The following is a 22250-nucleotide window of genomic DNA, read 5'->3' on the forward strand; positions in this document are numbered from 1 at the left end:
CATGTTGCCGGAAGTTGCTGAGCAAGTGGAGAGTTGTGACTTGTTGATGTACTTGTTGGAGGTGATGTAGATGTACTTGTAGGAGGTGATGTAGATGTACTTGTAGGAGGTGATGTAGATGTACTTGTAGGAGGTGATGTAGATGTACTTGTTGTAGGAGGTGATGTAGATGTACTTGTAGGAGGTGATGTAGATGTACTTGTTGGAGGTGATGTAGATGTACTTGTAGGAGGTGATGTAGATGTACTTGCTGTAGGAGGTGATGTAGATGTACTTGTAGGAGGTGATGTAGATGTACTTGTTGTAGGAGGTGATGTAGATGTACTTGTAGGAGGTGATGTAGATGTACTTGTTGTAGGAGGTGATGTAGATGTACTTGTTGTAGGAGGTGATGTAGATGTACTTGTAGGAGGTGATGTAGATGTACTTGTAGGAGGTGATGTAGATGTACTTGTTGTAGGAGGTGATGTACTTGTAGGAGGTGATGTAGATGTAGGAGGTGATGTAGATGTACTTGTAGGAGGTGATGTAGATGTACTTGTAGGAGGTGATGTAGATGTACTTGTTGTAGGAGGTGATGTAGATGTACTTGTAGGAGGTGATGTAGATGTAGGAGGTGATGTAGATGTACTTGTAGGAGGTGATGTAGATGTACTTGTTGTAGGAGGTGATGTAGATGTACTTGTTGTAGGAGGTGATGTAGATGTACTTGTAGGAGGTGATGTAGATGTACTTGTTGTAGGAGGTGATGTAGATGTACTTGTAGGAGGTGATGTAGATGTACTTGTAGGAGGTGATGTAGATGTACTTGTAGGTGATGTAGATGTACTTGTTGTAGGAGGTGATGTAGATGTACTTGTAGGAGGTGATGTAGATGTACTTGTAGGAGGTGATGTAGATGTACTTGTTGTAGGAGGTGATGTAGATGTACTTGTAGGAGGTGATGTAGATGTACTTGTTGTAGGAGGTGATGTGCTTATTAATTTACTCACTTACTTAGCAACTAAGTCAAATACATTTCTTTCATGGTTATTAACCTGTAAAGACTGTGACGTTAGATACAAGAAAATGTTATGTTACCTTATATTGCCTGCACCTTATGTAACATGACTGTTTACCTTACGTTACCTGCACCTTATGTAACATGACTGTTTGCCTTATGTTACCTGCACCTTATGTAACATGACTGTTTACCTGATGTTACCTGCACCTTATGTAAAATGACTGTTTACCTTACGTTACCTGCACCTTATGTAACATGACTGTTTGCCTTATGTTACCTGCACCTTATGTAACATGACTGTTTGCCTTATGTTACCTGCACCTTATGTAACATGACTGTTTACCTTATGTTACCTGCACCTTATGTAACATGACTGTTTGCCTTATGTTACCTGCACCTTATGTAACATGACTGTTTACCTTATGTTACCTGCACCTTATGTAACATGACTGTTTGCCTTATGTTACCTTCACCTTATGTAACATGACTGTTTACCTTATGTTACCTGCACCTTATGTAACATGACTGTTTACCTGATGTTACCTGCACCTTATGTAACATGACTGTTTACCTTATGTTACCTGCACCTTATGTAACATGACTGTTTGCCTTATGTTACCTGCACCTTATGTAACATGACTGTTTACCTGATGTTACCTGCACCTTATGTAACATGACTGTTTACCTTACGTTACCTGCACCTTATGTAACATGACTGTTTGCCTTATGTTACCTGCACCTTATGTAACATGACTGTCACCTTATTAAGGTGAGATTAATTGGTGGTTGATGGCAATAAACAACACAGGTGACTTTCTGGCATTGAAAGTGTTTATATTCCTAAGACGTCCACCAGTTGTGTTTTTAGAAGTGGAACTCCCGAGCACGGACACAATCAAACAATCTACATTCTGTCCACGTTAGTCCAAAGTTTGCTAGCCCCACACCTGCTCAGGTATGTGGCCGCTCTCTTCCATCCCACTTGTAACGATTACCACTGCAGAGTGTCGGGGCTTGTCCAGCACTTCCTCTGAAACTCTCAAACCTGGACCGGCACCAAAGTACTGGTTTTGTTCTTCACTTGTCTTGACTGCCACGTCCAAGCTGCCACGGTAGAGAGCTTCACCTTCAGAATTACAATCAGTCTTCTCAAGCAAGCCTTCAACACACATCAGGTGTCTGAACTGGGCCAACTGGTCCCATTCCAAACCTCTGATCTGTCGACTTTGAAACCAATCGTTAAGTCCGTCTAGGTCTTTACTGCTAACGTAGTCGTCTGTTGGCTCTGGTAAGTCTTCTACCGGTCTGTCCAAGGACACAATAGTAGACTGACTGTTGTCCAACATATTTGACACAGGTGGGCTCTCAGCTGAGGCAGGAAAGTTCATTTCCTCCGTGTTCTGCCCGCTTGTACCCTTGAATGCATCACCTGTGGGCGGGCAGCTGTTTGTATCAATATTAGAGCACAGCTCCACAAGGGAAATCACATTAGAGGAAATGTTTCCCGCAGAGCCAAGATCCCCAACAAGGCTGGGATTCTGTGTACTGTTGTCCATCCAACCATTGGTGGCTTTCTTCCCCTGATCCAACATAACCCTGGGATCTGGTGTTGGTTCCATTTGTTGGTTGTCAGTGTGTTGTTCTTCCATCCATCCCTGCTTGTAAGTTGTGCCATCGTTGTTGATAATTGTGTGCAGCCTCGGTTCTTGGTCTCCTTCAATGTTCTCCAGCCTCGGTTCTTGGTCTCCTTCAATGTTCTCCAGCCTCGGTTCTTGGTCTCCTTCAATGGTCTCCAGCCTCGGTTCTTGGTCTCCTTCAATGGTCTCCTCAGTCTTAGAGTCCATCCAGGAAGTGTCCAGCATTATAAGGTCCACTTTTTTCCCCCTTTCCTCTTCTCGGTCCACCCAATCTTTGCCCTGAGAAGATATCGCCTTCATGCTGGCGTCATCTTGTTGGCGAGTCTGCCAGCCAGGACTGCTGACGATGTTCTTCACAGCTAAGGGGGGGGGAAACAAAAACAGTCAAATCTCAAAACCTGAACATGGTGACAAATGCTTACTTGTTGGCCATAGAAAATAAGCAAGCAGCTACCCTCAGGTGATGCCAAATAACTTTCACCACCAGCCACAACAGCCGTTAGAGACAGTGGCGGGCCGTGCGTTTCCCACCTAGGCCTTCAGTGATGTTCCACTTCAATGATGACCTTTCAAAATACCATCATTGATGTCGCCACATGACCATTGCTGGAGAAATACTATACAGAAACACATCAATAAAAAATGACCTTTATCTTTAATTATGATGAAGATTTCTGGTCATGTTAGTCCAGCAGAGAAGGTCTTGCTGCCACACCACTGGTTAGAGTCTTGTTGAAAGTAATCAGCCAGGGTTGAATGAACACAATTGGACTCGCTTCATCTTTTATCCAAAAGGCTTCAGTTGTAAATTTTAGGTGTGCCGTTTCCCTATTCAAGCCTTTGGTGGGTGTGTCCCCTGGCAGTGGTCATATGCTGCTCTGGCTTGGTGTGACCAGTCAACCACCATACAAAACAAAAGCATTACACCAGAGCCGTAGGATAGAAACTTCAGGTGAAAACGTGGCGGTCGGTTTATTAGAGAAACACAAAGTGGTTTTGGACAAAACATCAAACATTACAAATCCAGTGACTCCCTCAGACAAAAGCTGGTCCCCTCTAAGAACTAAATCCCGAAAGGCAAACTTGATCATGTTTATGAAAGACCAACAATCCTTACACAAATACATGGCACAGCATACAACATGTCTTTCAAATCAATCTGAATATCATCAATGTTAAACCTAACCCAACGATGTGCCGACATTCCTGGCTCAGAGATTTCCTCATTCCACAGGACCAGTGGCCTCCAAACAAGTTTTGCACACTGGCAAACAGATGACTGGTTTTGCACGCGGTCACGCCTGGCCAAGGCAGCAGTTCTGTTGTGACCGCCCCCAGGGGACACAACCTCCATAGCTAAAGTCCACTAAGGTGGGACGTCTTGAATAAGCAAAGAGTTGCAGATCACCATGAACAGGAGGACTGAGAAACTGTTTGAATGTCAATCTGATTCTCACATTCACTTTGGCCCAGGTGGGTGTGGCTCCACGCAATGGGAACAAACCTCCTTCCAACTAAGTCACCACAGTATCTGATGTGGCTGATCCACCACCAGAGGGCGTGGTTGCCAAAGAAGTCCTTGAGAAAAGTGGCCCAAAACCAAAGACAAGACTGTTCATCTGGCGCTTTGGAAGCAAAGACTCTTCTAGCTCAAAAATTGTCGCTATATCGGCTTTGGATTTTTTTTACTGAGGACTATTTGGATTAGTGTCACAATGGATTTTTTTTACCTGATATTACAATGTATGTTTTGCTTTAAACAAAATAATCATGTAATAATAAAAAACAGACATTGAAATGTTAGAATGTGGGTTGGTATGGAGTATCGCTGCTGTAGATGAAAGTGGAATACTACTCACAGTCCTGCACGTCCCCACATGTGGAACTACAGCAGGAGCATACTGAAGGTGGTGCCTGCACTTCCTCCCACCTGAAGCCACAAAACAGAAGGAACATTTACAGCCACTTCTAAACGTTTCTTCTTTGAAACTTGATTCAGGTAGGTTGAGGTTGGGCGACAACTAAAAACTGATGATGTCATTGGTCAGCTGGTTGTATTTAAAGCAAGGCAGCTGCTCAGGTGAGAAGCCAAACTGAACAGTCCACTTGTGATGGATTAAGTGCCCTGAGAATATTTGTATTCATCTTAAAATATCAACCCTCTCCCAGCAAACTGGACTAGGTTTGGTAATGGGTCAGCAGGGACTTTGGTCCACTCTTCACAGAGAATATCTTCTATTATCGGCGGTCACTCGAACGAGTATGACGATCCTCCGGGTAGGGGTGTATCCCTTTATGGAGGATGCCTGTGCGTGACTTTGTTTTACGTAGGGAGACTGGTGCACAGACAGTCACCACACGATCCTTGACAGAATCGGGTCAGGGTCCAGTGGCATGGAGTCCAAGACAACTGGGGACCCTTTTCTGCTGCAGCCTTCTTCCGCCATCGCAGCCTTTGTGGTAGTTCTTACATCTACCGTCTTCTGCCTGCTCCGCCGTTGAGGTCTTCACCGTATCCCTGGCTAGGGGGCAGTCAGGTACTAGGCCTTTGCCAAGGGCCACCTGGGATAACAGTAGTAAAGGGGTTATCTTCCTAGTGCCCCAAGACCCTGTAGAGGAGCCTCCACTGCCGGATGCACAGGACATATAGACACCCTTCTATAGACACCCTGGACCACCACGCTGCTTTTTATCCACTTTTTCAATCTATTTTTATTACCACCTCATGTGGTTCCTGTTGATGTGGAGGAGCAGTGGCTCTACTCCCAGTTCCCTGCAGATCATAGTGCTGCTCAGAGCCAAGCCAGCCTACTGAGTCACCTTGTCCTGTTGGTCACAACCACATAGGAACCTAGATCCACCGGTCAATTGACAGCTAATCTGCCTCTTCACGACCAGGGATCCATGTGGAGTCTGCATCAGTTGGCACACTGCCCAGACCAGACGCTCCTATGGTCCACATTATGTATGTATATACTGTGTAAATATATATGTTATATATATATATATATGTGTGTGTGTATGTATATGTATATACAGTATGTGTGTATGTATATGTATATATGTATGTATGTATATTTCTGGGGGTACGCTCTGGGCCTGCTTGTCAGGCGGGGGTCGGGGCCTCAGGCTACTGCATCCGGACTGCGTGTCTGGAGCTCCTGGGTCCCACCGTCCATCCCTTCCGGGTGCCCGTCTTGGTTGGGGCCTGCTGGGTCTAGTCCCCGCGTCTATTGTGGTAGCTTGGTGCTGCAAGGTATTCCGAGGTGCTGCAAGTCGGCTAGCTGCTGGAGTAGTGACATTGTGTGTCAGCATGTCTGTGATCTTCTTTTAATTATTTTTATTTATTTATTTATTTTTATTTATTAAATTTTTTATATATAATTATTATTATTACTATTTATTAATTAATTAATTTATTTATTTTTTAATATATTTTATTCATAATATTTTTTATTTTTCCCCTCTCTCAGGGAGGAACTCGACAGGGCTCTTGCTGGTTGTTCCATCTCCATCGTTGGGGTGGTTCCCGTGGCCCCGTGCTGGGCAGTCCTGTGGAGGCCGACTCGGGTGGAGTGGCCGGGGGCGGGCCTCGCCGCGCTCTCCGGGGCGGTGGGTGGGCTCGTTGGGGCCCGGTTGCTGGTGGGGCGGGGGCAGTCTTCCCGTCCGGTTGCAGGGAGTCTCTGGGCCCCCCCGGGCGGGGCGTCCCGCCTTTCTGCCCGTGTGGAGTGTGGTTTATCGCTGGCTTGAGGTCTGGTTGTCCCCTGCTTCTCTCGTGCCTTGTCCTCTGCCGGGTGCGTCTGTCTGCGGCCTGCTGCTGGCTCTTACGGGCGGAACGGTGGGCCGGGCTCTGGGGTTTCTGTCGCTGGCCGGCCTGGCTGCGTGGGGCCGGTGGTCCCTGGTTCCCTGGGCACCACACCTGCTGTTTTGGGTTGGGCTCTCTGGGTGGCTGGGGCCGTACTCTGGCTCCCACACACACTGGGAGTCAAATATATTGTACATACAAATACACATATACTCACATACATTCCCAAGCTCCCACATACATATACAAATACAGTACATACCTACATACTCAAAGTTCGTACATCCACACGCACATTCACTGTACAAACATACATATACACGTACATATACATTCACTCGGAAATATCGGCAGAGTTGTATCGGAATTTGCCGATCGGTGATCTACTCTGGTATCGGAGCCCGATATCAATACTGGATCAGATCCGCCCCATTCCTAAATGTGAGCCTCTCACCTCTGGCAATAGAGTCCAACTCCTCTGGAGAGGACTGGTTCCAGAGCCCTTGCCGTTTGTCGAGGTGAGGTGCGTCTCGCCGGAACTTGTCAACCTCTGGCACCAGCACAGAGGTGACATAAATACTGTATTTGGACTTGAATGTGGGTATGGCTTACCTGCCAGTAGATTTGTTGTAGTTGCAGGACTTGGAGGTGTGGGAAATGGTGAGAGCGACTGACATTGAACAGTGGAGGTACAGTACCTGGACAAAACAGAGTTCAAATCCAGTCAGGAACACCCGTTGGAAAGGACTAACCGGAGTAGTTCAGGCAGTGTTCAGTTCTGGTCCGAGAAACAAATGATCAGGATTTTGTTTCCCTCGCTTCTCTTCTACAAAGTTTCAGGACAGGTCAAGCGGTTGGTTTCCTGGCATGGACTAACATGTTAAAGGTTGAGGCAGAATCATTTGAGCCTTCATCCGTAGCAAAACTAGTTAGTTACCGAGACTGACCGGCGGATCAGTGAAGCGGTCACTCTACGAGACAAGTCGTGGTGAAGAGAGTGGAGCCGGAAGGCAAAGCTCTCGGTGTACCAGTCGTTCTACGTTCCTACCCTCAAGCCTAGCTGGACTCACCCTGAAAGATAAGGTGAGGAGTCCAGTCATCCCGGAGGAGTTCTGATTAGAGTTGCTCCTTCTTCACATGGAGAGTGTTGACCTAACTCGGGCATCTACTTCTGATGCCTCCTAGACGTCACATGTTCCTGACATGCCCAGCCAGGAGAAAGCCCAGGGCTAGACCGAGGGCACGCTGGAGGGACTATGACTCAATGCTGGCCTGGGACCAGTGGAACTGGAAGAGCAGGCCAGAGACCAGGAAGTCTGAGCTACTGCCCTGCCAGCTGGACCCAGGTCAGTGGAAGAACATGGACGGTTAGAGGTCTTGGTGGACCAACTGATTGCCTCGTATGAAAGATTGTGGAGTGAAAGTGTGAGAGTTCAATGGCGGCGCTCTCGGATGGAAAGTCTAAATTGTGAAATGTTTATAAGCTGAAATGGAAATCTTTCAAATTGAAAAAGATCTACCTCAGCCATATTGAGTTCTTCTTACCTGGGAGAGGTTTCTGAAGAGAAAGGCATCGATTGAAAACTTGATCAAGTTAGCCTTCCTTGACCAGAACTTGGAGGAACTGGCAACCCTCAGACCGTCCGTCAAACATCTGCAAATCCAGAAGACAAGCGCACACATGACTGAAGGCAAGTACTTGGTGGTACTGTGAAGTACATCTGTGCACACCCGTAGTTGCTGATGATGTCCACTTTGGGCACGCTGTCGGGCTCGTTGGAGCTGCTCACGTAGCAGGAGTCCACAGTGAGGCGCTCACCTGGCAACACGTGTCCGCTCTCAGCTACAAAGTTCACAGATTCTCCCAAGACGAACGAGTGGTCGGTCGGGACGGACTCCCAATCATCTGGCAACAACACACACTTGACTCTATACAAATACATCTGGCAACACACTTGACTCTATACAAATATATCTGGCAACACACTTGACTCTATACAAATACATCTGGCAACAACACACACTAGACTATACAAATACATCTGGCAACAACACACACTTGACTCTATACAAATACATCTGGCAACACACTTGACTCTATACAAATACATCTGGCAACACACTAGACTCTATACAAATACATCTGGCAACAATACACACTTGACTCTATACAAATACATCTGGCAACACACTTGACTCTATACAAATACATCTGGCAACACACTTGACTCTATACAAATACACCTGGCAACAACACACACTTGACTCTATACAAATACATCTGGCAACACACACTTGACTCTATACAAATACATCTGGCAACAACACACACTTGACTCTATACAAATACATCTGGCAACACATTTGACTCTATACAAATACATCTGGCAACACACTAGACTCTATACAAATACATCTGGCAACAACACACACTTGACTCTATACAAATACATCTGGCAACACACTTGACTCTATACAAATACATCTGGCAACACACTTGACTCTATACAAATACATCTGGCAACACACTTGACTCTATACAAATACATCTGGCAACAACACACACTTGACTCTATACAAATACATCTGGCAACACACTTGACTCTATACAAATACATCTGGCAACACACTTGACTCTATACAAATACATCTGGCAACAACACACACTTGACTCTATACAAATACATCTGGCAACACACTTGACTCTATACAAATACATCTGGCAACACACTTGACTCTATACAAATACATCTGGCAACAACACACACTTGACTCTATACAAATACATCTGGCAACACACTTGACTCTATACAAATACATCTGGCAACAACACACACTTGACTCTATACAAATACATCTGGCAACAACACACACTTGACTCTATACAAATACATCTGGCAACAACACACACTTGACTCTATACAAATACATCTGGCAACAACACACACTTGACTCTATACAAATACATCTGGCAACAACACACACTTGACTCTATACAAATACATCTGGCAACACACTTGACTCTATACAAATACATCTGGCAACACACTTGACTCTATACAAATACATCTGGCAACAACACACACTTGACTCTATACAAATACATCTGGCAACACACTTGACTATACAAATACATCTGGCAACAACACACACTTGACTCTATACAAATACATCTGGCAACAACACACACTTGACTCTATACAAATACATCTGGCAACACACTTGTCTCTATACAAATACATCTGGCAACACACTTGGCTCTATACAAATACATCTGGCAACAACACACACTTGACTGTATACAAATACATCTGGCAACAACACACACTTGACTCTATACAAATACATCTGGCAACAACACACACTTGACTCTATACAAATACATCTGGCAACACACTTGACTCTATACAAATACATCTGGCAACACACTAGACTCTATACAAATACATCTGGCAACAACACACACTTGACTCTATACAAATACATCTGGCAACAACACACACTAGACTATACAAATACATCTGGCAACAACACACACTTGACTCTATACAAATACATCTGGCAACACACTTGACTCTATACAAATACATCTGGCAACACACTAGACTCTATACAAATACATCTGGCAACAATACACACTTGACTCTATACAAATACATCTGGCAACACACTTGACTCTATACAAATACATCTGGCAACACACTTGACTCTATACAAATACACCTGGCAACAACACACACTTGACTCTATACAAATACATCTGGCAACAACACACACTTGACTCTATACAAATACATCTGGCAACAACACACACTTGACTCTATACAAATACATCTGGCAACACATTTGACTCTATACAAATACATCTGGCAACACACTAGACTCTATACAAATACATCTGGCAACAACACACACTTGACTCTATACAAATACATCTGGCAACACACTTGACTCTATACAAATACATCTGGCAACACACTTGACTCTATACAAATACATCTGGCAACACACTTGACTCTATACAAATACATCTGGCAACAACACACACTTGACTCTATACAAATACATCTGGCAACACACTTGACTCTATACAAATACATCTGGCAACACACTTGACTCTATACAAATACATCTGGCAACAACACACACTTGACTCTATACAAATACATCTGGCAACACACTTGACTCTATACAAATACATCTGGCAACACACTTGACTCTATACAAATACATCTGGCAACAACACACACTTGACTCTATACAAATACATCTGGCAACACACTTGACTCTATACAAATACATCTGGCAACAACACACACTTGACTCTATACAAATACATCTGGCAACAACACACACTTGACTCTATACAAATACATCTGGCAACAACACACACTTGACTCTATACAAATACATCTGGCAACAACACACACTTGACTCTATACAAATACATCTGGCAACAACACACACTTGACTCTATACAAATACATCTGGCAACACACTTGACTCTATACAAATACATCTGGCAACACACTTGACTCTATACAAATACATCTGGCAACAACACACACTTGACTCTATACAAATACATCTGGCAACACACTTGACTATACAAATACATCTGGCAACAACACACACTTGACTCTATACAAATACATCTGGCAACAACACACACTTGACTCTATACAAATACATCTGGCAACACACTTGTCTCTATACAAATACATCTGGCAACACACTTGGCTCTATACAAATACATCTGGCAACAACACACACTTGACTGTATACAAATACATCTGGCAACAACACACACTTGACTCTATACAAATACATCTGGCAACAACACACACTTGACTCTATACAAATACATCTGGCAACAACACACACTTGACTCTATACAAATACATCTGGCAACACACTAGACTCTATACAAATACATCTGGCAACAACACACACTTGACTCTATACAAATACATCTGGCAACACACTTGACTCTATACAAATACATCTGGCAACACACTTGACTCTATACAAATACATCTGGCAACAACACACACTTGACTCTATACAAATACATCTGGCAACACACTTCACTCTATACAAATACATCTGGCAACAACACACACTTCACTCTATACAAATACATCTGGCAACAACACACACTTGACTCTATACAAATACATCTGGCAACAACACACACTTGACTCTATACAAATACATCTGGCAACACACTTGACTCTATACAAATACATCTGGCAACACACTTGACTATACAAATACATCTGGCAACAACACACACTTGACTCTATACAAATACATCTGGCAACACACTTGACTCTATACAAATACATCTGGCAACAACACACACTTGACTCTATACAAATACATCTGGCAACACACTTGACTCTATACAAATACATCTGGCAACACACTTGACTATACAAATACATCTGGCAACACACTTGACTATACAAATACATCTGGCAACAACACACACTTGACTCTATACAAATACATCTGGCAACAACACACACTTGACTCTATACAAATACATCTGGCAACAACACACACTTGACTCTATAAAAATACATCTGGCAACACACTAGACTCTATACAAATACATCTGGCAACAACACACACTTGACTCTATACAAATACATCTGGCAACAACACACACTTGACTCTATACAAATACATCTGGCAACAACACACACTAGACTCTATACAAATACATCTGGCAACACACTAGACTCTATACAAATACATCTGGCAACAACACACACTTGACTCTATACAAATACATCCGGCAACACACTTGACTCTATACAAATACATCTGGCAACACACTTGACTCTATACAAATACATCTGGCAACAACACACACTTGACTCTATACAAATACATCTGGCAACACACTTGACTCTATACAAATACATCTGGCAACAACACACACTTGACTCTATACAAATACATCTGGCAACAACACACACTAGACTCTATACAAATACATCTGGCAACACACTTGACTCTATACAAATACATCTGGCAACACACTTGACTCTATACAAATACATCTGGCAACACACACTTGACTCTATACAAATACATCTGGCAACACACTTGACTCTATACAAATACATCTGGCAACACACTTGACTCTATACAAATACATCTGGCAACAACACACACTAGACTCTATACAAACACATCTGGCAACACACACTTGACTCTATACAAATACATCTGGCAACACACTTGACTCTATACAAATACATCTGGCAACACACTTGACTATACAAATACATCTGGCAATACACTTGACTCTATACAAATACATCTGGCAACACACTTGACTCTATACAAATACATCTGGCAACACACTAGACTCTATACAAATACATCTGGCAACACACTTGACTCTATACAAATACATCTGGCAACAACACACACTTGACTCTATACAAATACATCTGGCAACACACACTTGACTCTATACAAATACATCTGGCAACACACTTGACTCTATACAAATACATCTGGCAACACACTTGACTCTATACAAATACATCTGGCAACAACACACACTTGACTCTATACAAATACATCTGGCAACACACACTTGACTCTATACAAATACATCTGGCAACACACTTGACTCTATACAAATACATCTGGCAACAACACACACTTGACTCTATACAAATACATCTGGCAACACACACTTGACTCTATACAAATACATCTGGCAACACACTAGACTCTATACAAATACATCTGGCAACACACTTGACTCTATACAAATACATCTGGCAACAACACACACTTGACTCTATACAAATACATCTGGCAACACACACTTGACTCTATACAAATACATCTGGCAACACACTTGACTCTATACAAATACATCTGGCAACAACACACACTAGACTCTATACAAATACATCTGGCAACACACACTTGACTCTATACAAACACATCTGGCAACACACTAGACTCTATACAAATACATCTGGCAACAATACACACTTGACTCTATACAAATACATCTGGCAACACACTTGACTCTATACAAATACATCTGGCAACACACTTGACTCTATACAAATACGTCCTATCTTCATGTTTTGCCTCTAAGTCCACAACTTTGTCTTGTAGGGCCTGGTTAGCATCTTGTTAGCATCATGTTAGTATCTTGTTAGCATCATGTTAGCTGCAGTGCAGCTAGCATGTTGTGATTACTTCCACTGCAGCTTCTAGAAACTTCTGACGTGTAGTGACACTTCTGTGCAGGTGCGCGTGTCACCCGTGCAGGTGCGCGTGTCACCCGTGCAGGTGCGAGTGTCACCCGTGCAGGTGTGCGAGTGTCACCCGTGCAGGTGCGCGTGTGTCACCCGTGCAGGTGCGTGTGTGTCACCCGTGCAGGTGCGAGTGTCACCCGTGCAGGTGCGAGTGTCACCTGTGCAGGTGCGTGTGTCACCTGTGCAGGTGCGCGTGTGTCACCTGTGCAGGTGCGTGTGTCACCTGTGCAGGTGCGCGTGTGTCACCTGTGCAGGTGCGAGTGTCACCCGTGCAGGTGCGAGTGTCACCCGTGCAGGTGCGTGTGTCACCCGTGCAGGTGCGTGTGTCACCTGTGCAGGTGCGCGTGTGTCACCTGTGCAGGTGCGAGTGTCACCCGTGCAGGTGCGTGTGTCACCCGTGCAGGTGCGTGTGTCACCCGTGCAGGTGCGCGTGTCACCCGTGCAGGTGCGCGTGTGTCACCCGTGCAGGTGCGTGTGTCACCTGTGCAGGTGCGTGTGTCACCTGTGCAGGTGCGTGTGTCACCTGTGCAGGTGCGTGTGTCACCTGTGCAGGTGCGCGTGTGTCACCCGTGCAGGTGCGCGTGTGTCACCCGTGCAGGTGCGTGTGTCACCTGTGCAGGTGCGAGTGTCACCTGTGCAGGTGCGAGTGTCACCTGTGCAGGTGCGCGTGTGTCACCTGTGCAGGTGCGCGTGTGTCACCTGTGCAGGTGCGTGTGTCACCTGTGCAGGTGCGCGTGTGTCACCTGTGCAGGTGCGTGTGTCACCTGTGCAGGTGCGTGTGTCACCTGTGCAGGTGCGTGTGTCACCTGTGCAGGTGCGTGTGTCACCTGTGCAGACTTTCAGGCTGAAGGTCATCTGACTTCTGATGTTCTTCATGAAGGTCACCTGCTGGAGTTCAGGTGTGAAGCCCACCTGGTAGGAGTAATGGAACCTGAAACACAGTACTTTCCTTACTGCACAGTACTATAATCTTACCTTTACAGTACACACTCAGTACTACAATGTTACCTTCACAGTACACACACACACACTAAATACTTGTACACACAAAGTACACACTGATAAACAACTTCACTGTACCACACCAGTACACACTGCCACACCCACCAGTGCACACAAAGTACGTACTTGTGTACACAAAATACGCACAAAGTACATACTTGTGCACACAAAGTACGCACAAAGTACATACTTGTGCGCACAAACTACACACTTGTGCGCACAAACTACACACTTGTGCGCACAAACTACACACTTGTGCGCACAAAGTACATAGTTGTGCACACCAGTACACACAAAGTACATACAAACAGTTGTGTACACAAAGCATAAGTAAGTGCTTTGTGTACACAACTATGTACTTTGTGTGCACAACTATGTACTTTTTGTGCACACAACTATGTACTTTGTGTGTACTGGTGTGCACAAGTATTTACTTTGTGTACACAACAATTTACTTTGTGCACATAAAGTACATAGTTGTGTACACAACTATGTACTTTGTGTGCACAACTATGTACTTACAAAGTACATAGTTGTGTACACAACTATGTACTTTGTGTGCACAACTATGTACGTTTTGTGTACACAACTATGTACTTTGTGTTCACAAAGTAAATTGTTGTGTACACAAAGTAAATACTTGTGCACACCAGTACACACAAAGTACATAGTTGTGTACACAACTATGTACTTTGTGTACATAACTATGTACTTTGTGTGTACTGGTGTGCACAAGTACATACTTTGTGTACACAACAATGTACTTTGTGCACACAACTATGTACTTTGTGTACACAAAGTGTACACAAAGTACATAGTTGTGTACACAAAGTACATAGTTGCCTAGGTACACGAAGTAGTGGTTAGGTTGCTGAAGTAGAAGTTGGTGTATTACCTGTTGTAGTGGCAGTGGATGGGTAGTACAAATGGTAGAACACGTAGTACATGTAGTTGTGGTGGAGGAGTGTAGTACAAAGTAAAAGTATACACCAGCTGAGCAGCAAACACCTGCAACACAACAACTTCATTACTACCTTCACTTTATCACCATTCCATTGATTATATCACTTTATCACCATTCCATTGATTATATCACTTTATCACCATTCCATTGATTATATCACTTTATCAGCATTCCATTGATTATATCACTTTATCAGCATTGTATTGATTATATCACTTTATCAGCATTCCATTGATTATATCACTTTATCAGCATTATATTGATTATATCACTTTATCAGCATTCCATTGATTATATCACTTTATCAGCATTCCATTGATTATATCACTTTATCAGCATTCCATTGATTATATCACTTTATCAGCATTGTATTGATTATATCACTTTATCAGCATTCCATTGATTATATCACTTTATCAGCATTCCATTGATTATATCACTTTATCAGCATTCCATTGATTATATCACTTTATCAGCATTATATTGATTATATCACTTTTATCAGCATTACATTGATTATATCACTTTTATCAGCATTATATTGATTATATCACTTTTATCAGCATTATATTGATTATATGACTTTATCAGCATTATATTGATTATATCACTTTTATCAGCATTATATTGATTATATCACTTTTATCAGCATTATATTGATTATATCACTATTATCAGCATTATATTGATTATATCACTTTTGTCATCATTATATCACTTTCATTATTGATTATATCACTTTTATCATTATATTGATTCTATCACTTTTATCATCCATTATATTGCTTTCATTATTGATTATATCACTTTTAACATCCATTATATTGCTTTCCTTATTGATTATATCACTTATCCATTATATTGCTTTCATTGATTCTATCACTTTTATGATCCATTATATTGCTTTCATTATTGATTATATCACTTTTATGATCCATTATATTGCTTTCATTATTGATTATATCACTTTTATGATCCATTATATCAGTTTTCTGATCAATGGTATTGATTTGAGCGATGATGTAGTTGAATAAAAGTGTTGTATGAAGAAGAGATGGTTGTGACGTCATGGCAACAAGCATCCATCCAAAATGTTACCCCAAAAAGGGACAAGCGGTAGAAAATGGATGGAAATGTTGATGCACAAAATTATAAACATTTTCTTTTTGCCTTCATGTTTCATGACATCACCTTGCAAGAATATTGTGATCAATATTGTTGCTTTCATCTTCTTGAACACTTCAATATTGATTATGATCATATATAGAAGAATATTGATTATGATCATGTATAAAATATTGATTATGATCATATATAGAAGAATATTGATTATGATCATATATAGAAAAAATATTGATTATGATCATATATAGAAGAATATTGATTATGACCATGTATAGAAGAATATTGATTATGATCATGTATAGAATATTGATTATGATCATATGTAGAAGAATATTGATTATGATCATATATAGAAGAATATTGATTATGATCATATACAGAAGAATATCATTTTGATGTTATAGAATGTTTTCAACGTTATTAACTTCTTGAAAACACTTTTTCATAAAGTAGTATTTTTAAAAGTCCATATTATTTAAAATATATTAATAGGTCGAAATAAAAAAAGTTGTGTTTATGGAGTTTCGGACATGAAGTTTGATTGAAACGTGGAAAGTTGGTAAGGATCGGAACAAATGCACAACAATCATACAACCACCCGTTTCCTACCGCTTGTCCACACAACCTTGGCAAACACGCTCGACGCAAAACAGTTTTTCACCAGACAAAAAGTTGATCTTTGTTGGGGGACGGCGTGGCGAAGTTGGTAGAGTGGCTGTGCCAGCAATCGGAGTGTTGCTGGTTACTGGGGTTCAATTCCCACCTTCTACCTTCCTAGTCACGTCCGTTGTGTCCTTGGGCAAGACACTTCACCCTTGCTCCTGATGGGTGCTGGTTAGCGCCTTGCATGGCAGCTCCCGCCATCAGTGTGTGAATGTGTGTGTGAATGTGTGTGTGAATGGGTGTGTGAATGTGTGTGTGAATGTGTGTGTGAATGGGTGTGTGAATGTGTGTGTGAATGTGTGTGTGAATGTGTGTGTGAATGTGTGTGTGAATGTGTGAATGTGTGTGTGTGAATGTGTGTGTGAATGTGTGTGTGAATGTGTGTGTGAATGTGTGTGTGAATGTGTGTGTGAATGTGTGTGTGAATGGGTGAATGTGGAAATAGTGTCAAAGCGCTTTGAGTACCTTGAAGGTAGAAAAGTGCTATACAAGTATAACCCATTTAAACGAGCGACAAAGAATCAACTTCATGAGTCGTCGCTTCTTCTTAGAGAGCCGAGCCAAAAGAGCCGACTCTCAGCACCCAAACGAACGTCCCACCACTGGAAGACAGCGCCCCTAGCGGCCGTCCGGAGAAACCTACCTGAGATTTGGCGCCACAGTCCGTGAGGGCGAAGCGGAACCAGAGAAAGTCCGAGGTGACGTTGGCGGCCTGACAAGAACCCAAACGGAACCGAGCCGGAACGGGCCAAGCGCGCAGCTGCAGGCGGTCCAGGCGGAGGACGACTTCCTTCATGCCGCACCACACCTCCACCGGACGCACTCTGGCAGCCGGAGGCCACTTCCGGCCCGGGCTTTCCCGCGGGAAGAAGAGCGCGGCGAGTTGGGCGGGAAGTGGCGTGCGGCGGGAAGATGGTCGCAGCAGCTCTTTGGCCACGAGAGGCCGGCGAGAATGGCGGAACACCGGCAGGAGATGACCCAAGTCCTCCTGGACCCCCGGAGACTGACTCCAGTCCTCCTGGACCCCCGGAGAGCGGCTCCCGGGCAGGGGCGGACCCCCCGCGGCGGGACGGCAGCTCAGCAGGAAGACGCAGCACAGCAGCAGCATGACGTCAGGCGCACAGGTGAGCTCCGTGCGCCTCCTCATTAATAGCAGCATGACGTCAGCCGCACAGGTGAGCTCCGTGCGCCGCCTCATTAGTAGGGGCCGCAGCGATCCAGGGGTCGACGCCGATGCCGCAGCTTGATTTGATTTGGAGTTGTTGATGAAAATGTGAAATGGGGAAAAACACGCCAAAAGTGTGGAAGTATTTCAGAACACGGCCTAATAATGTTGTTGTATGCACGCTGTGTCGAGCGTAAATGGCCTATCATAGCAGCACAACGGCTACGAACGAACATTTGAAAAGAAAACCATCAACTAGTCCAGGGGTCGGCAACCCAAAATGTTGAAAGAGCCATATTGGACCAAAAATACAAAAACAAATCTGTCTGGAGCCGCAAAAAACTCAAAGCCATATTACATGTGTCATGAGATATAAATTGAATTAAGATGACTTTGTGGTGACCCAAACCATATAATGAGAGACATTCACCTAAGAGGACACTGTAGCTTTAAGAGAAGAAGCTGAGGGGGAGTTAGGTTCTTCCGCTTCCGGTTGAGAGGTCGTTGTTGTTGTCGAATGTATGACATGCTAGGTTGGAGCTAGTAAACTTCCTCGACTACGCTCACGTCTCCTGTCTCGTTGTTTACTAACTCCACAACTTAAAGGAAACTAAATGAGCTCAAATATAGCTACAAATGAGTCATAATGATGCAATATGTACATATAGCTAGCCTAAATAGCATGTTAGCATCGATTAGCTTGCAGTCATGCAGTGACCAAATATGTCTGATTAGCACTCCACACAAGTCAATAACATCAACAAAACTCACCTTTGTGCACTCATGCACAACGTTAAAAGTGTGGTGGACAAAATGAGGCAGAAAAAGAAGTGGCATAAAACACGTCCTAGAAAGTCGGAGAAAGTTATACATGTAAACAAACTATACGGTGAGTTCAAGGACCGCCAAAATGAGTAGGACAAAACAGCGCTCGCCAAATACTCGAATCAGTGAAGCATGTTTATTATAAACAGTGTGCTTTATAACAATTAGGGAGGTTTGTGTCATGTTTGTCCTCCTACAGAAACCATACTAAAACAAAAAAATATATATTTTTCCCCCTCATCTTTTTCCATTTTTCATACATTTTTGAAAAATCTCCAGAGAGCCACTAGGGCGGCGCTAAAGAGCCGCATGCGTCTCTAGAGCCGCGGGTTGCCGACCCCCGAACTAGTCAATCGTCCGCGTTAGCATACGTTGTCATCATTACAAAAAAACATGAATGTGTCATTTGTATCTGCTAGGGGTGTAACGGTACGTGTTTTGTATTGAACCGTTTCGGTACGGGGCTTTCGGTTTGGTACGGGGGTGTACCGAACGAGTTTCTAAGCTAAAGCTAACTTTAGCTGCTAAAGTCTTAACAAGTTGCTTCGCTCCTTCTGCCTCTGCCTCAGCACGCAGCATTGTCCCACCCATACAACCATCTGATTGGTACACACAAAGCATTATCAGCCAATCAGCAGTGCGTATTCAGAGCGCATGTAGTCAGCGTGGAGCAGATAGGTGTTTAGCAGGTGAGCATCAGGCAGCGGACTCTCCCCAAATGATAATAAACACCTCCCAGTCAACTACTAGTAACATCACTATGAGCCCGTTGACCTTCTAGAAACTTCAACTGCAGCTCAGCTCACTCGCAGTCCTGGTTTGAGGTGAAGGCTAATTACCTCTCAGTTCCAGCCACATCGACCCCTTCTGAGCGCCTATTTTCAGCTGCTGGGAATATTGTAAACAAGAAAAGAAGCAGAGCATGTAGACATGCTAACCTTTCTTCATTATAACTGTTAGTCACTCACTGGAATGTAAACAAGAAAAGAAGCAGAGCATGTAGACATGCTAACCTTTCTTCATTACAACTGTTAGTCACTCACTGGAATGTAAACAAGAAAAGAAGCAGAGCATGTAGACATGCTAACCTTTCTTCATTACAACTGTTAGTCACTCACTGGAATGTAAACAAGAAAAGAAGCAGAGCATGTAGACATGCTAACCTTTCTTCATTACAACTGTTAGTCACTCACTGGAATGTAAACAAGAAAAGAAGCAGAGCATGTAGACATGCTAACCTTTCTTCATTATAACTGTTAGTCACTCACTGGAATGTAAACAAGAAAAGAAGCAGAGCATGTAGACATGCTAACCTTTCTTCATTACAACTGTTAGTCACTCTCTGGAATGAGTAGAATTGGTTATTGTGTACTGTGTTGGACTGGATGTTTATTTTGCACATTTTAAAAGCAATACTTAATGTTTACAGTGCTCCAGAATATTTAGATTGGCACTTTTTTGTATCGGATGTTTATCTTTATTTTTGCACATTTGAGCAAATAAGCAATACTTTCACTTTTGTTGAAATGTTTACACTGTTGTTACAGAATATTTCGTTTTGCACTTTTTTGTATTGGATGTTTATCTTTATTTTTGCACATTTTAAAGCAAAATAAGCAATACTTTCACTTTTGAAATGCTTATACTATTGCAGAATATTACGATTTGCACTGGATGTTGACTTTTATATTTGCACATTAAAAAGCAAATAAGCTACTCTTAATTTTGTTAAATGTTTACATTGTTACAGAATATTTCGTCATGTTGTTGTCAATGTTGACTGAGTGGCCATACTTCTTTTTTTTTTGGTAAATAAAAGCCATGCCATTTGAAAAAACTGGCCTACATTTATTTTTTCATCTTCATTTTGAATAAAAAAATAATCGGTAAAAGGAAAAATAATCTATAGATTAACCGATTAATCGGAAAAAAAAATCTATAGATTAATCGATAGAAAAATAATCGTTAGCTGCAGCCTTAGACTAATATAATATTGATGATGACTAATATAATATTGATAATGACTAATATAATATTGATGACTAATATAATATTGATGAATGATGACTAATATAATATTGATGAATGGTGACTAATATAATATTGATGAATGATGACTAATATAATATTGATGATGACTAATATAATATTAATGATGACTAATATAATATTGATAATGACTAATATAATATTGATGAATGATGACTAATATAATATTGATGGATGATGACTAATATAATATTGATGATGACTAATATAATATTGATGATGACTAATATAATATTGATGAATGATGACTAATATAATATTGATGGATGATGACTAATATAATATTGATGATGACTAATATAATATTGATGAATGATGACTAATATAATATTGATAATGACTAATATAATATTGATAATGACTAATATAATATGATGATGACTAATATGATATTGATAAATGATGACAAATATAATATTGATGAAATATTTATTAATAATTAAAGTGTCGTTCCCAGCAGCTCTTCTGTGGCCAACCTTGCATTGAAGATGACATCATTGACGGACACGCCTTCATACGACGAGCCAATCAGAGAAAGCGGGAGTTTCTTCTTTTTGATGAACTGTCGCATGAATTCTGAAAGTTGTTTATTGAAAAGTAGAAAATCAAACAAACATGTGAGTGATAATAATAATAATAATATGATAATACGCACCAACTCTGCTATGATGTCCCTCATGATACTGTGGTATACACTCCTGTACAAATACACAT

General features: G+C 42.2%; 2 protein-coding genes across 5 annotated transcripts in view; both read right to left on the bottom strand.

Moving 5' to 3' along the window:
* Nucleotides 1–1739: 1739 nt before the first annotated feature.
* LOC133659744 (uncharacterized) lies at nt 1740–18710 on the bottom strand. 2 transcript variants are annotated; one of them, XM_062062415.1, is made up of 8 exons: nt 18141–18710; nt 15641–15753; nt 14550–14674; nt 8177–8351; nt 7991–8099; nt 7058–7143; nt 4500–4570; nt 1740–2999 (listed from the first exon to the last, which is right to left on the bottom strand). In XM_062062415.1, exons 1-8 carry the CDS (start codon nt 18693–18695, stop codon nt 1939–1941), a joined length of 2295 nt encoding a protein of 764 aa, XP_061918399.1. In that variant the 5' UTR covers nt 18696–18710; the 3' UTR covers nt 1740–1938. The 2 variants fall into 2 exon arrangements, with proteins under 2 accessions (XP_061918399.1, XP_061918401.1); XM_062062417.1 differs by having other exon boundaries at nt 1744–2999; nt 14571–14674.
* Nucleotides 18711–21958: 3248 nt separating this feature from the next.
* The window catches only part of ppox (protoporphyrinogen oxidase), a 38256-nt gene continuing 37964 nt past the window's right edge, over nt 21959–22250 (bottom strand). For 2 of the 3 annotated variants that reach the window (XM_062062418.1, XM_062062419.1), the window contains exons 12-13: nt 22192–22234; nt 21959–22112 (exon numbers count right to left, since the gene is read on the bottom strand). In XM_062062418.1, coding sequence (XP_061918402.1) covers nt 21976–22112; nt 22192–22234 — 180 coding nt within the window. In that variant the 3' untranslated portion in view covers nt 21959–21975. The remainder of the gene's footprint in view (nt 22113–22191; nt 22235–22250) is intronic. The other variant, XM_062062421.1, reaches the window with a different exon arrangement.

Source organism: Entelurus aequoreus, linkage group LG11 (assembly GCF_033978785.1).
Source record: "Entelurus aequoreus isolate RoL-2023_Sb linkage group LG11, RoL_Eaeq_v1.1, whole genome shotgun sequence".
Taxonomy (NCBI): Eukaryota; Metazoa; Chordata; class Actinopteri; order Syngnathiformes; family Syngnathidae; genus Entelurus; species Entelurus aequoreus.

Bases quoted from the DNA above. Each gene is read 5' to 3' on its own strand.
- LOC133659744 (XM_062062415.1), bottom strand. From the start codon at position 18,695: ATGAGGCGGCGCACGGAGCTCACCTGTGCGGCTGACGTCATGCTGCTA. The intron at 14,675-15,640 runs GTAATACACCAA...ACTGTGTTTCAG, and splicing joins ATCCACTGCCACTACAACAG to GTTCCATTACTCCTACCAGG. The intron at 8,100-8,176 runs GTGTGCACAGAT...CTGGATTTGCAG, and splicing joins GACATCATCAGCAACTACGG to ATGTTTGACGGACGGTCTGA.